Genomic DNA, 15,503 nt, shown 5'->3' on the forward strand with positions numbered 1-15,503 from the left:
CTAATACAGCATGATAAATAATGTCATCAATTTCTCAAATTTACAAGTAAAGAAGCAACTTTCTAACTCATCCCAAACCTAATTTTATTTGTTGACACATTAATGGTGTGCTAATTAAAGTGAAGGGGTCCAATTCTGCTCTCATTACACAGGTGTAAATCCAGAGTAACACCACTGACTTCAATTGATTTAGTGCTCATTCAAGTCTCAATGAAATCAGTAGCACTAGTTGCATGTGTAAGGAAAGATTTGAAGGAATGGACATCACTTTGGACATCCATGGATGTAAATGAAAATAGAATTTGGCTTCACAACTAAAGGTGGCTGAATACCAGGGAAAAAATTATATGCATTTTTTTCTGAGTATTTTTTTGAATTATGTGAATTTTTCAAAATTTTTCCAATTCGCTCTCTTCACAGTTGAGAAACACAGGCCACATTAATATTCCAAATCAAACTTATTTTGCAACTATTTGCTCCAGAAGCTAGAGAGTTGAACTGTTCAGTAGTGTATTTGGAAAAGAAGTCCCTTTTTTTGGTCGCAATGTTTTGTAACTAGAATGCTTGCTGGTTTCAAACCTTTAAATGATGGTGATTATCATTTATTACTTCAGAGTTATCAAAACACTCAAATCCTCCATGTCTTCAAAGGCAGCAGCTGTAAGAATAAATAGCAAACCAGCCTTTGGGTGCAGTACTTGCTCAGTTTAGAAGGCCTGAGCTCAGGACTACTTAAAGCTGATAGAAATTTGGTTCATAAATGTAAGCCACGGTTGATCTCAACTAACACATGAGGGAAGGAAACTAGTTACATAATTTTTAGACCATCTTATGCCTGCTAATCTATAGAAAGGCACCCTTGATAATCACTACAGAAAAGCATATATCCTATCTCTCCAGCAAGGAATATAGAAACATTGAAATTGCCCTACTGAATCAGACCCGTTGCCCATCTAATTCAGTATCCTGTGTCTGTCACTGGCCAACACAAGATTCATTAAAGGAAAATGAAGTTCTGGAATAGCCTTCCAAGGGGAACAGTGGGGGAAAAAAACCTAGCTGGTTTCAAAACTGAGGCTGATAAATTTATGGAGGGGATGGTATGACGGGACAGTCTAGTTTGGCAATTGACTGATTTTTTACTACTGGTGGTAGATATGCCAATGGCTTGTGAAGGGATGTTAGATGCGGTGGGTTCTGAGTAATTAGAGAGAATTTTTTCTTGGGTGTCTGGCTGGTGAGTCTTGCTCACATGTTCAAGGTTTAACTGATCGCCATATTTGGTGTCGGGAAGAAATTTCCCCCCAGGGCAGACTAGCAAAGGCTCAGGTTTTTTTTCACCTTCTTATGTAGCATAGAGCACATCTCACCACTCCCCCAAATTAGTGTCATCTGCAAAGTTGCTGAGGGTGCAATCCACCCCATCATCCAGATCATCAATGAAGATGTTGAACAAAACTGGTCTCAGGACTGACCCCTGGGGCAATTTCACATTCCTAAGGTGCTGGCCCAGCATGTTTATGTATTTGTTTATTTCATACAAAGATTGCTGTATTATGTCCCATTCCACTCCCACTGAGGCCAATGGAAAGCTCCCATTGACTTCAGTGGGAGTTGGATCAGGCCCTGAATCACTTTTTAGATAAAGTGGTTTGACTGTTTTCAGTTTTTTTTTTAAAAGAAACAATAAAAAAAACCTCCCAACAACATAAACACACATTTGGCTGAAAAGGGTAAAAGACATTATCTTCTTAGAGCCAAGCCCCCTTGGATGGTATATATTACCCTAATTTTCATGCTGAAACATTAATAGGCTTGTTGGTTATTTGTCATTTTGCAAGTACTACACAGAGGATTTTTTTTAAACATATCTCTTCTTCACACAAAACTTTAGATTAAACCTCTAGAAATGTATCTTGCTTATAGAAACATGGAAGTTGATGACATTCAGTATAATAAGGGTCTGATCTTGCAAACATTTGTGCACATGAGCAATTTTATTCACAAGAGTAATCCCATTCTACTCATATGAGTGAAGTTACTTACATAAGTAAGACCAGGCCTACACTAGGAGATCTTTGCCAGCATAGCCATACTAGGGCGCTTTACAGGCAAAGTGCTACTGGTGTATACCACCAAAACCACATTCTTGCCAGAATAGTTTATTCCAGCTCCTCTGCCCCAAGTGAAACAAGCGATATCACAGTTTTGGCAGTTTAACTGCATCTGTGCTAGGATCATCATAGCCCTGATTGACATAGCTTTGCTGTCAAACGTGCATAGTGCAGATCCAAGCTTAAATTGGGCAGGATCAGGGCCTTAATCCTTACACAAAAATATTCATTTTCAGTCCGATTGCAAATTTGCTTATGATCTTTCGAGCCTATATTGGTGAAAAATGTCATGTAGTCTCTAAAACTAGAAGGAGAATATTTCAAGATTAAAGAAAAAACACATTTAAGGGGAAGGAAATAATCTTTGGGAAAAGGTGTATAATTCCCTTTCTTCCATCCTTGGTTATATCCTCAATTTCCATTGTTATAAGCAAGGATTGTAGTTATGTCTTCAGTTTCTAGGATAAAAATATTGTTAATCTGCAGTTAAGGTTGAAAGGATCTAACATTTATTTTAGCCTTTAAGAGTACATTGTGAGGGAATCTCATGATACACCTAGGAGCATTTATGAGGAATACAAACCTGAATGGGCCCAATTCTATAAACCCTTACTAACATACATAGTGCTTACTCAAGTGTAAACCCACTGAAGTTACTCCAGTGAATAATGGTTTGCAGAATCAGACCTATATTAGGGCTGGTCAAAAATTTTCCATCTAAACTGATTTTCAGTGGCTAGTTGGGTTTTCAGCTAAATGAATGTTTTCATGAAGAGTGTTTGCTTTCTGTGGAAAATTTCAATTTTTCATTAAGTATTTCAGCCAAAACTGAAAACTTTTGGCTGAAAATGAGAGTTGCAATTTGCTCCTCATGCCCCATTCTTCTCTATGGGTGGGAATCCCCAGCTGGATGACATCTCCCATAATGCATCAGAGCCAGAGACTGCATGACGGACAGTTTCTCTTTGCCAACAGGGAGATGGAGTCCTTTGATCCCAGCCCACAGAGAGGAATAGGGGCACAAGGAACAAACTACAACTCCCATCAAGTACTAAAACTCCCATTTTTGGCTGAATTATTTTGTTTTTCCAGTTTCTGTTGAAAAACCAAAATTTTCCTTGAAAATTGTTGATGAAAATTAAGGTTATTTACATTTTTTGTTGAAGATTTCCATGTGAAAAAACTTGATTTTGGACCAGCTTCATCCTATACTTTTTGTTTGGAGAAAAAAACACTTTAATAGGATAGGAGACTAATATTACGGGGCCAGGAAAGTTCTATAAATATATAAAAAATGACAAAGGTTAAATCTATTTTCTTACCTTTCGTAATAGACAGCAACTCTGCTCTGTATAGCCCGTTGACTACATAGGATGATTCCCGGTTAATAATTTTCTTCAAAGTGATTTGACCAGTGTTGCTGTTGACGCTGAACCAGGCAGCTGGATCACGTCCCATCACATATCTGTTTTTGATTTACAAAAACTGCTCAGCATTATGTTAAATTTAAGTACTACAAATGTGACAGTCCTAGGTACTCAATTGATGTAAATTAGCATAGTTTCATTGGCTTCAATGGAGAGACAATTACCATCAGCTGAGGGCGTGGCCCCAAGTTTTGTTTTCATGAGAAAATTATTAATTTAATATTTATACTGAAATGAAGCTTAATGTGTTAGAAAAATACAAATACACTAACAAGTTTTTATAAACTACGACAAGTCATAACAGTACAATGTTCAATACAGTTTTAAAAGATATCTCATGGCAGCCTATACTACCTTTCCTTTATCCAGTATAATTAACATAAGAGAAAATCAGCCATGTAATAGAAGAATAATTTTATTCAGGAGATTTGGTGATATTTTAAGTCTTGCAAGCAGACCTCATATAATTTGTTACCAGCATCCCCTGATAAAAGCTCATTGCACTGTAATATACTGTTACGTTTGTTATTTTTTAAATAATTGTCACTTTAAGATACTTTCATGTATGCTGAAGTCCAATTGCTATAGTCTTTACTCAGTCAAATATACCATTGGCTTCAAAAGGAGATTTGCCTGAATAATACCTGAGTATGGATTGAAGGATTTGGCCCTATATTTCCCCAGAGCCACGCTGTTGTTAACATGATATCGCATTCTAATGGTAATATAGGGCCTAATCCTGAAAACCCTTCCTAACACCAGTAAGTACCACTGAAATCCCATTGAACAGGCCTGTAATGTATGATATCACATCACATAGATGCATGACTTTGTATGTTATTGTCTGCTCTATAGAAAATTTTCAAACTTTCTCTTCCTATCTATGTAAATGTGTATGTATTTAGGCAAATATATATGCACTAGGAACCAATCCTGATCCCAGGGAAATCTGCTGCAAATTATCGTGTTGATGATCTCTATGTACAGACAGACAGAAAGATATAACTTGAAATAAATGGCAAAATTACCACTGATTTTAATAGGAATACCTTTAGAGCTGTGTATTTTTATTATAGAGTGAGGTGGTAGGGACCCCTATATTTAGGCTATTCTTATTTTCCATTATAAAAAATTATTGTGATTTTAAAACTTTTATTATTAGTAATGATTAATAATTAAATAATTATTATTATTATTGGGAAACTTAACACTTACATTGTTTGCAGCAGGCCTTTCAAATTTGGCAGGAAGAAAACCCTCAGGCTAGAGGAGAGGCCTTCTTTGTCTAATTAATTTCTGTTGATGTTCAGCTGAATTATAAACTGTTAGACCCTAGTATTTCCCTCCTCCTGCATTCAAATCTCAGGAAAATTTGGGCAGCATAGCGGGATCATAACTAAACTTAAACATTCTAAAGAGCGGAGCCCTTCCTGCTCCCAAAACACTGCACTGAGAATGCCTGGGAGCTGTTGAAGCAACTATAGCACCACAGGGAAGAAGGGAGAACATTTGGCATGGACTCCCCTCTACCAAATTCCCCACTGCATGCTCCAGATGCAGCACATGTCCCTAGCCGGCCTTCTCGTGGCGCATCAAGGGGAAAGTGCCCCTCACTTCTCAGGAGAGGTGAGAAAAAGTTGGGCCAGGTTTCCCCATTACCCCCTGGGACCCAGTGCATGTGATCAATAGTCCATTCCTGGGTCTGGGATTACAGTCTTTTACTTCTGCCACCTAATGTAATTAGTCCTGTAGTTTAAGTAGGAGAATTTTGTGCTGCAGATGTAAAAAACTAAGGTTCACCTGCTGATGATACTTGAGGGGTTGTGGGTTGTTACAATTGCACACTACAGAATTTGATTTTACCTTTTTCTAAAAAGGAAATTATATTAAAAAAAACCCCTTTATTAAAAGAGAGTTATTTAGATTGCAAAATCAAACACTCAGAAGTTAGGAGATGGCAGATTCATGGTTGCCCGTGCAACCGTATTTTGATCCCTTTGTGCATATGCATTAAGATACAGTCTTTAAGGACATGAGCACATACTACTTTTTCCCACAAGATCATCCTTCAGTGAATAGACTGGATGCATAAGGAACAAGAATTAAGGATTCATGGGCAACTATAACACTGACATTTCCTAACTTTCGAGTGCTTGACTTTGCAGAATACATAATGTTCTTTTCACGTAGTTTTTTAATATAATATATTATAAATTTTCAAAGGACAAACAATGTGATCCGACCAGATCTCCTGCGAGTAAGACTGATTTAGCACCATTGCTGTCCTAGCAGCTAATATTCTTTAGCACCAGCCAGCTAGACATTGGCTGGTCAAGGTCTCGTACTCATGAGACTATTTGAATTGTCTTTGGCAATACCGAGATATGTTGAATACAGGATTGTCTCTTTGGCATATAAACTGCTTTGTAATGTCTTTTAGAAGTGAAGAAACAATACTGTTGACTTTCTTATATGCTTCATTTATGTATCTGTTGCCAGTTAGGATGAAAACATTTCAGATTATTTAAATGGTTATTTATTACTTCATTTATTTAGTTTTTGAAATCTTTCTTGTTTTAAAATATGCATCTGTCCTAGGTGCTGATTAGCTTCCATGGTCTAGAGTAGAGGATTCTCTTTTCTCCCTGGATACTCAGGTGCTCACATCATTATCCAGGCTGAGTGCTGGGGAGAGGATGTTACCCAAAGAGAGTAAAGACAGTTTTACCTGACATTTGATGCAACTCTGCCAGTTTCCTCATCCATGGCTGTATATGCTCCAACAACATAGCCTACCATGGCAGCTGTTGATAAGCTCCTTGGTATAGTAAAGCTCATTGAAGATGGATTAAACATTGGTGGTTCTATCACATTTTTTACTTCTATTATTAGGGGAGTTCCAATAGCTTGATACTGAGACGCAACTGAGTGGTGGAACGCAGCTTTGTTTCTAACACCAAAACTCAGTGGATAACTCTGCAAGTATTCATAATTCAGTGGCTAAAAATGTTAGAAACAAAGAAATAGGAACTTAGTCAAATCCATAAACTCTCATTTCATTCATTAATTTTAGATGAATGAATGCATGCACACACCCCCTTTTCCCAGTGAATTCTCTTTTTCTGTCTTTAGAAAAGGAAGTCCTTTGACTGGACAGCAGAGAACGAAAAAAGTCCAAAATGCATGCATGACAGGGTGGGGGGGTGGAGGGGGCTGTCCAAAATGCATGCATGATAGGGTGGGGGAGCTGCCCCTGCCTTTGGTTCTCTGCAAAGGTGGTCAGGGCCAGCTGATTCACTGCTGTGTGCCCCCTCTTGCCTATTTAAGCAAGCCCAGGATTTTTGAAAGCCTCTTACTCTGCAACTGGGAAGGTATCTTGAGAGTCAGGCCTGTCTGGGAAAGATTTGGGAAAGGGACTGTAGCTAGGAAGCCATTAAACTTAAAGCTGAGAAGGATCCCATGGTTAGATGCCTGTCCTGCTGAACTCAAGCTATGCCAGAACACAGCCCATTGTAAAGCTTAGGAACCCAATAGGGTAGATACAATCCCAGCTGCAGCACTCCAAAGATGTTAACATGAACAGCCGGGCTGCTTGCCTCATCGCTATCCCAGCTTGCTCCAGCTACACTCCAGTGGAACTCAAATTGTGAAGGAGGGAGTTTGGGTATACCTGTCCTGTAAAGCTCCTACATTTTATGAGATTGGGGGTTCTGATCCAGCAGATTTAACAGGGGCAGGAACTCTTCTTCAAGTCTCTTTCTGCGGCGGCTATTTTTCTTTGGCCCCCTTGCTAATCTAGTTCTTTCCATACTACTCCTCCAAGCCTCTGAGCCAGTCTTTTAAGTGCCACAAAAAAAGAGATTTATGTGGGTGCTTTACAAAAGGGGAGGATTATGTGACTATTTGTATACTCACAAGATCACATTGTACACTGGACTTTGCTCAGAAGACTATTATTCTATGTAGCACTCTTAATTTGTTTTTTAAATTAGAAAACTAAATTTAAACAAAATATTTATCTCCTGTAAATAAATCTTATGTTTTAAGACAAAACACATATAACTATTAATAGGGGGAACCTAAAGAAGAAAATAAATATTCAAAATACTATAGTTAATCAAAGTTAAAGATATTAAATTGAGCTGAAAAAAGCCAAAAAAAAAAAAAAGTTAAAATTCACACCTCTTTTTTACTCTTTGTTTTTGCTTAAATCCAGGAAGCAATGTTAGCCTTAACTTTTATTTTCTTTGCTCTTGCCAATGCATATTGCGATATGAATGCTATATAGTGGCTATGTAAACCACAGGTATGGTAAGGAACATGAATAGGGGCATCAAAAAGCAAACTATCTGCACAGTGCAAACACAAGATCACAAGTCATTGGGATTATAGTGACTGTCCTGATGAGAGGCTCTCACATGGAGGTATGACATGCACATCCCTTGGCAAGGGTTGCCAGTCAATGTGGAATGGTTGTGGGACCATAACCCCTTCCCCAGCTAGGCTCTTTGGGGAAAATAGTTCCACTTTCAGCACCTTATATACATACAGAGAGTGCATGATGTGGGAGTCCCTTGCATTTTAAACACACAGAAGTGGAACCAGAATCTGGTCCTTAATGATATGGAAATGTCATTTTTAAATCTGTGAATTATAATGCTTATACATTCTTACCTTAATAACCCTTAGAATACCCTGATTAGTGGCTGGATCTGTTACAAATTCAAAGCAGTTATCTTCATTGCCAGATATAAAGAAAAATTCTGCCAACCAATTGTCCGAAAACTCTTCATCAGCATCTATAACTTGTATCCGTAGCAGTTCTGAACTAAGTGAATTTTCCTCAATTCTTGCTGAATACTAAAATGACAGATGCACACTCTGTTAATAAGCACTGGAAAGATATTTTGTAATGAAGAAGGACTACAGAGAAGCATACATTGGTTTTACATTTTTGAAAGACATTATCATCACAAGCAGTATTAGTTATGAAAGTATCACGTGCCCCATTTATGGTGTGGTTCTGATTGCTGATTCAAATGTGTGTATTGCCTCACATGTCTGTGAAATCATCTTGGGTGAAGTTAATGGGTGTTTTCCATGAGTAAGGATGGAATAAATCCTGCGTATGGACTACATAATTTGTCCCCCACTTCATATGCATGAACAACTGCTGTAGCTGATTTTAGGAGATAAAAAGGAATCTGTGCATTTGTCATCAGAATTGTGTCCATAGATCATGGCCAAGGTTGGAACCCTTCCCTATGCTGGTGAGCACTTATTCATGTGAACAGTACCTTTGATAGGACTATTCATTTGAGCAAGTTCTCCCCAGAATGAGTAAGGGTTCCACTATTTAACCCTGTGATGTTAGGGCATAGAAATATTGGTGATGTTACTTTTGATGGGAAAAACTTACTGAACTCTGTGAAAGGGTTGGGAAATTATCGTTGACGTCAATAACTTTAATAGAACAAGAACTAAAGGATGAACTTCCATCTGCAGCTCCATTGCGGTCTGAGGCTTTCACAACAAGAGAGTAGCTGCTATGTTGCTAAATTAGAAAGAAAATTGAACACATTATTTACAAGTAAAAACATAAAAACATACTGAATCGTAATGTCTTGCTGCTCTTTTCTAATACATCAATTTGTTATAGATACAAATATTTGCTATAATACAGTAAAAAACCCCATACTATACCTATGTATTATAAAAATAAAGCCTTTTCAATCTTCTGTTTCACTTTTGTAACAACTAAATACATTAATCTCTCTCTCTCTCACACACACACACACACACACACACACACACACACACACACACACACACACACACACACACACACACACACAGTCTCTCTTTCTTTCAGACTAAATATTAACATATTGAAGTTTTTACCTCTCTGTCAAGAAAATTTGCTATGTGAATTTCTCCTGTATGTTTATTTAGAATAAACATTGATGCACCTGCAGGTTCTTGACTCTCTATCTTGTAGGCAATTTGGGAATTCAAGTGATTTGGTTCATCTGCATCCGTGGCAATTATTTTCATCACCAGAGTACCTAGGAATTAAGACAATATCACTTAAGTTGGCATAAGAGCCTTATTTCATTCATTTAAGCTACTCAGCAAGACAAGCAGTCTTAAAAAAACCTCATTTAATAAAAACACAAGAATTATATTACCTATAAGGAGCTATGTTTAATTTCATTTACTAGGAAAAGAATAGAAAGTACTTGATTTAGTAAAACGGTGGCTGTACTTATTCCAAGTGAAATCTTCAGTTTTGTGATCATTAACATCACTTACACTCCATGGAAGTGGTTATCATGATGTAATAAGGAGGGTTTTTGGAAACTTATAACTTCAATGAATTATTAAAAAGGTAAAATCAGAATAGTAAACTATCTATGATTTTTTCCACATTAAATGACCTTATTTAAAGATGAACAGATATATTAGCAACCCTAGTATTCTGAAATGCCAGCAAATAATCTCACAATAAATTATGTATTGTGCTGTTTGTTACAGATGAAATTATGGACATATAATCACACTATATTTTAAAAATTGTATTCTAATCTCACATATATATTCAGGGATGAATTTAAATTTAAAGTAACATAGTATCAACAAATATTCAAAGTTTGTTTTTATGAAAGCATGAAAAAATCAGACTTTTCCCCTCTGGGTTTTTTGGAGAACTTCTTCATATTCAGTAGTTTATGTTGATACCATCCTGGAATTTTGCATATCCATTTTTCTTTGCAGTATTAATTATATCAAAACATGCTTCCATATTTGAATCTACCAAATGAGTTAATTTGATTCCCAAAGCTTATTTTATTCACAACTGGACAGCTGGATTTTAAATTTCCTTAGGATAAAATTTGTCTTTACTCTCAATGGTTAAAGCAGATGAACTTTGAAATGCTATGACCTGAGTTATTCAGGAAGTCAGACTAAATGACCACAATGGTTCATTTGGGCCTTAAAAGTTATGACTACATGACAAAAGTGTGTGTGTGTGTGGGGGGGGGGGGGATGTTGATGTCATATGGTTAAACAAATTGTATCATTGTATCATTATGTGCAATGGGACATGACAGGAGGAAAAGAATGGGGGCAATTAATTAAATGCATTTGAAAGGAGTCCATGTCCTTAAGCAGGCCAATAGTTAGCCCAGTGACAGCATGCATGCACACAGTGTGGAGCTATGAAAGGGAACAATCACTTTGCTCTTAACCATCCTCTCCACCCACTCAAGGATTGCCAGGAAGGGAAAAGGAACTGACAGAGCCATTATGTGTCCCTTAGTTTTCTGCTTGGTGCATGGCACAGATATGGCAAGATGTCCCTTTTTCATAGGAAGGGAAGGAATGCTGGAAGCAGCAGACTCTCCCTCTTTCAATTATTGCCTTCCAGGGCTTGATTTCTTGGCAAAATTGCCTTGTATTAGAATATGACTTTTGAAGAGTTGACCTAACTAAATGATGCTGATCATAACACTGGGATCAGTATAGACAAGGACAAGTTATGGTCAACATTGTGTCAGCTAGTTATGGCTAAATTTGGTCATAGTAATTAATTACTTTTTAACAAATGCATTCTTAAAAAATCATTACAAATTAAGACGACACGGAATAACTTTCAAGATTGAGGCCTGACACAAATAAGTCCTGGAATTCTTCTAATATAAAAGTTTGATACTGCCAAATTTAAGTGTACATAATTTAAAAAACTGTAAGTGGTTTTCATCAGTCATGGAGGGTTTTAAGTCACAGTATGGGCTGTCACAAAGTCAGGGCTTTGAACCATCAAACCATGTGAGTAATGTTTCTAGTCCCATTAAATTCAATAATACTACTGATGTGCACAAAGATTATTCACATAAATACAGTCAATAGGAATTCTCTTTGTAGTAAACCCTGTGCTTAATAGGAAAGGTTTGCCATATTAGGACATTATTTTTCCATTGCCATGTCAGCCATATTTTTAGTTATATAAACACATATTTTCAGATGCATGGGGAAAAGGATATTATATTTACCCTCACAAACAAGTAACCAAACTTAAAAAGAGAAAAAAACCCATTTTTCTAAAAAGTTCCAAATGTATAAAGAATTTGTTTGAGAGCAGGTGAAAACAGTGGGGAATTGTTTTTAAGCCTCCACTATTATGATGGCTAATGACAATTGCTGTAATATGTGCACGGAATAGTTACTTACTTTCCATACTGCTTTCTTCAATAGATCCAGCATATGTAGTTTGTGAAAATATCGGAGCATTGTCATTTATATCCAAAACTCTGACTCGAAGTTCAAGAGGTGGTTCTAATTCTATACCAGTAAGTGCATGTTTAGCAAAGCAGCGAATCTGGATAAAGAGGGTTAAAAATATATATCATTTAAAAGAAGAAGAAACTCAAATTTTGAAAATAATTTAGTTGAAACATCACTCCCTTCCCCATCCGCATTCATCAAAAGAAGGCATGAAATAAAAAGAAAGGAGGATATACTGAGCTAATAAATTGATTATACAACACTTACAATAAATACTGGGGTCACCTCTCGATCAACTATTGATGTTATATTAATTTCTCCAGTTTTTGAATTAATAATAAAGACCCCATAAGGTGGCTGATCAATCCCTATTCCAGAGATGCTATATACAATTGGTTTGTTTTCTTCACAATCTGATCGAATCTAGAACAATAAAGAAATGGAAAATATTATGTTAATCACAGCTTACTGAGAAGACGAGTGGTGGTTTCTCCCTCTCAAAGTCTTATAGAATTCTCAGCTACTCTCCCCTCACAGGCCCTGCAGACTGCATTATGCCAGAATTCTCTTTAACATGATAGGCTGGATTTAGCTAGGGTGACCAGATGTCCCAATTTTATAGGGATAGTCCTGATTTTTGGGTCTTTTTCTTATATGGACATCTATTACCCCCCTCCCTGCCCTGATTTTTCACACTTGCTATTTGGTCACCCTAGTTGTAGCTCCTTAAAGAGCTTTTCAGTGTTGCTCTTTCAGGGGATGTCTCCAATGCAATTAAACACCCATATCTGGCCTGTATCAGCTGACTCAGACTTGAAGGGCTTGGGTTGTGGGGCTATGAAAGTGCAGTGTAGACATTTGGGCTTGGGCTAGAGCCGAGGCTCTGGGATCCTCTCCTCTTGCGGGATCCTCAGTCAATCAGCCATTGGAAAACATCCCGAGGCACACATTTTCCCCTGGGCTGAGCTTATTGTGGCCACTGTGTTCCCAGACTCAGCCAATACATTTCTTTGTTTTTAGTTATAGGTCTCTACAATATAAATGAAGGAATAATATTAATGATGATGATGATGATGGTAATGAAATATTCTCAGGAGGAGGGCAGAGAAACCAGAAAACAACAGGAGCAATGTTACTACTGAGTCTACTAGAGCTGCTCAGTAGCAGTGGGAAAGGGAACCCCACAAATGTTAAGGCTGCTTGACCCAGCAGTACCTCATGATTGTCTATCTGTGTGGATATTTACAGGGCCAGTTCAGGATGATGACCCGGAGAGCTGCTGAGCCCCAGCAACATCCCCTCCCCAAACCCTGCAGACCATGTCGAAAGGTTTCTGCTATGTCCTGTAGGAAGGGGGGTATGATGAGGCAGGGTTGACATTCCCCATTTCCACACCTCATCACCCTCGATTAACTAATTTTTAATCCCCTCAACCTTCAAGATGGAGGAGATGATTAGACTCCCTGTTTAGATATTTATTTACTCCCCTTACATCACTTTATAACTCTGAAGAAGCGGATGGAAAGACCAGATAATCTAAAGCTGAATATTTAAAAAGGGCTAGGTCCTCAACTGTTATAAATTGTTATAGCTCCATTGACTTCAATGGAACTAGACTGATTTACAACAGCTGAGGATCTGACCCTTTAATCATTACAGGGTTCTGATGTCTTCAACAGAGTTAGACTGAGAATTCAGATTCCAACAAGAAATTCTACTGACACTGTTCTTCCCCAAGACCTGTAAAATGTAGTAACCCATGTTTATGACTGTATGTTTGGATGGCATCATAATGTTATAAATAGTAACCAAGCTCATTATTTCTAAAGCCAACAGTGTTAGATTGTGGCTGGCCCTCAGTGGAGGCACAAAGTTGGGTGAGAGGTGCAAGGAGCTCTTGTGACCCATTGCCCCCCTGAACACTAGCCAGCCACCATGCCAATCCTTGCTCTGAGGATTTCCTCAAGGTAGGTGGTGAAGGAGAACTCCATTAAGAAATGATAGTGTAGCTGGCATCAGACAGACAGAATGTATGCTGCACCTTCCTCCTCAAAATGGAGCAGCATTTGTGCTCCACATGTGCTCTAGGAGGCCTTGGTATTGTCCCAAGAACACTCAGTACCACAATCTAGCCCACAACTTTCTGATCTTATATGGGCAAGGTAATCTCAGTAGAGCTAAAAGTACTGGAGCTCCTTCCCTCTCCTAGTCTGCCTTTTTTTTGTTTTGGATATTCCAGGAAAAAATTATATTTAAAGGTGTCCACCAATTAGCTCAATTAGAGGTCTAGCTTTATCAGCTTTTCTTTGCAACATACTTTCTAATAAATAAATATCACTCCTGCTCACTTACTCTGGCAATTGGATTCCTCCTTGAATTATCCTCTCCTTCCCTACAAGCTGCAGCAAATTTGATCCATTCCCGTTTTTGTCTTTTGAAGGTTTTCCATCGCGCCACACCATTTTCATTCCATTCCTTCACCTTAGATAGAAAGAGTTCCAGTATCAGTACGACAAGCAGTCTGAACACAGTTGTAACTAATATAGACTGGTAAGATTTTAACAATGTAAAGTAGGGAAGACAGTAGATAGTAAGTAGTATGAACATTAGTATAGATTAATTGTCTGTTTTTAAGGGTTACAGTCCCAGAACCTGAGCCTGCACATCTTTACTCTTGCAAGTTCTTCTCGCCCACGTGAGTAGTCCGCTGACTTCAATAGGACTACCCAAGTGAGAAAGGGTTTGCAGGCACAGATCTCTTTCCTTGCCAGGTCAACAATTAAGTATCTTTTTTTCAGTTTTTATGGTCCAAAAAACCCGTAATTTACAAAAACCTTTCAATTCTTCATTTCATTTTTATTCTTTGGAAAAAATCTTCTCTTTAATAAATATTTTAATAAATATATTACCTCTACATGAAATCCAGTGCTGAAATCCAAGAATACCTGCAAATACAGTAATACAGTTAGTAGAATACAAAGGTTGGTATCTTTCACTGACAAATCTAAAAAAAATGTAGTGAGCCATATTGGGCACTCAATCTGTGCATTCCACACAAGGAATTCTGCATGTGAAATGAGTACATCTATCCGGAAAGGAGCTGCACACGGACGATGAAATTCCTTTTGTCTTATCAAAAGCTTGAGAAGTCTGGCTTTAAGTGGGTAAAATGCGAGATTGATAAAGCACAACCCAGTCCCTACATCTATACAGCCAATGGCCCAACCCTGCTCCCATTTAAGCCAATAGGAGATTTGCCATTTACTTCAAGTGGAACAGTCACTTCAGTGGGGCTGTTTGCATGGATAAGGGGAGCAGTATTTTGTCCTAATGCTATAAACAATTTTCTGGGTTTAGTTTTTGTACAAGAAATAATCAAAGGAACACAGGAGAAGGGGTGCTAGTGCCATCATGTCATATCCAAGTATAATAAGAAAATGTAAAGGACAGTTTATTCCATCCTTCAAGAGGGACCAAACTGCTCTGTTCAAAGGCCTTTCTGTAAAAAATTAAGAGTGAAGTAGAGCTTATTTCCTATATGGGAAATAAGTCACTTTAATAAATCATGGTGATTTGGGGAGAACAGGAGGAAGACAGTGCATTGCACAAATTCTTCTTCTTTCCCCCCCCCAACTATGCAAGATGCTCTGTTACAATAGAAAAACAAGGTGAAGCT

At 37.7% G+C, this 15,503-nt stretch overlaps 1 protein-coding gene across 1 annotated transcript in view; it reads right to left on the reverse strand.

Annotated features, from left to right (window-relative positions):
- LOC137151693 (desmoglein-4-like) overlaps window positions 1-15,503 on the reverse strand; it is a 42,608-nt gene that overhangs the window by 12,034 nt on the left and 15,071 nt on the right. The window contains exons 2-10 of the mRNA XM_067546022.1: window positions 14,737-14,772; window positions 14,180-14,308; window positions 12,095-12,250; window positions 11,774-11,921; window positions 9,443-9,606; window positions 8,961-9,095; window positions 8,216-8,401; window positions 6,270-6,541; window positions 3,437-3,579 (exon numbers count right to left, since the gene is read on the reverse strand). Of these exons, the coding sequence (XP_067402123.1) occupies window positions 3,437-3,579; window positions 6,270-6,541; window positions 8,216-8,401; window positions 8,961-9,095; window positions 9,443-9,606; window positions 11,774-11,921; window positions 12,095-12,250; window positions 14,180-14,308; window positions 14,737-14,772 (1,369 nt within the window). The remainder of the gene's footprint in view (window positions 1-3,436; window positions 3,580-6,269; window positions 6,542-8,215; window positions 8,402-8,960; window positions 9,096-9,442; window positions 9,607-11,773; window positions 11,922-12,094; window positions 12,251-14,179; window positions 14,309-14,736; window positions 14,773-15,503) is intronic.

This window comes from Emydura macquarii, unplaced genomic scaffold, assembly GCF_026122565.2.
Source record: "Emydura macquarii macquarii isolate MOO-44397 ecotype Brisbane River unplaced genomic scaffold, CSIRO-AGI_Emac_v2 contig_212, whole genome shotgun sequence".
Classification (NCBI taxonomy): Eukaryota; Metazoa; Chordata; order Testudines; family Chelidae; genus Emydura; species Emydura macquarii.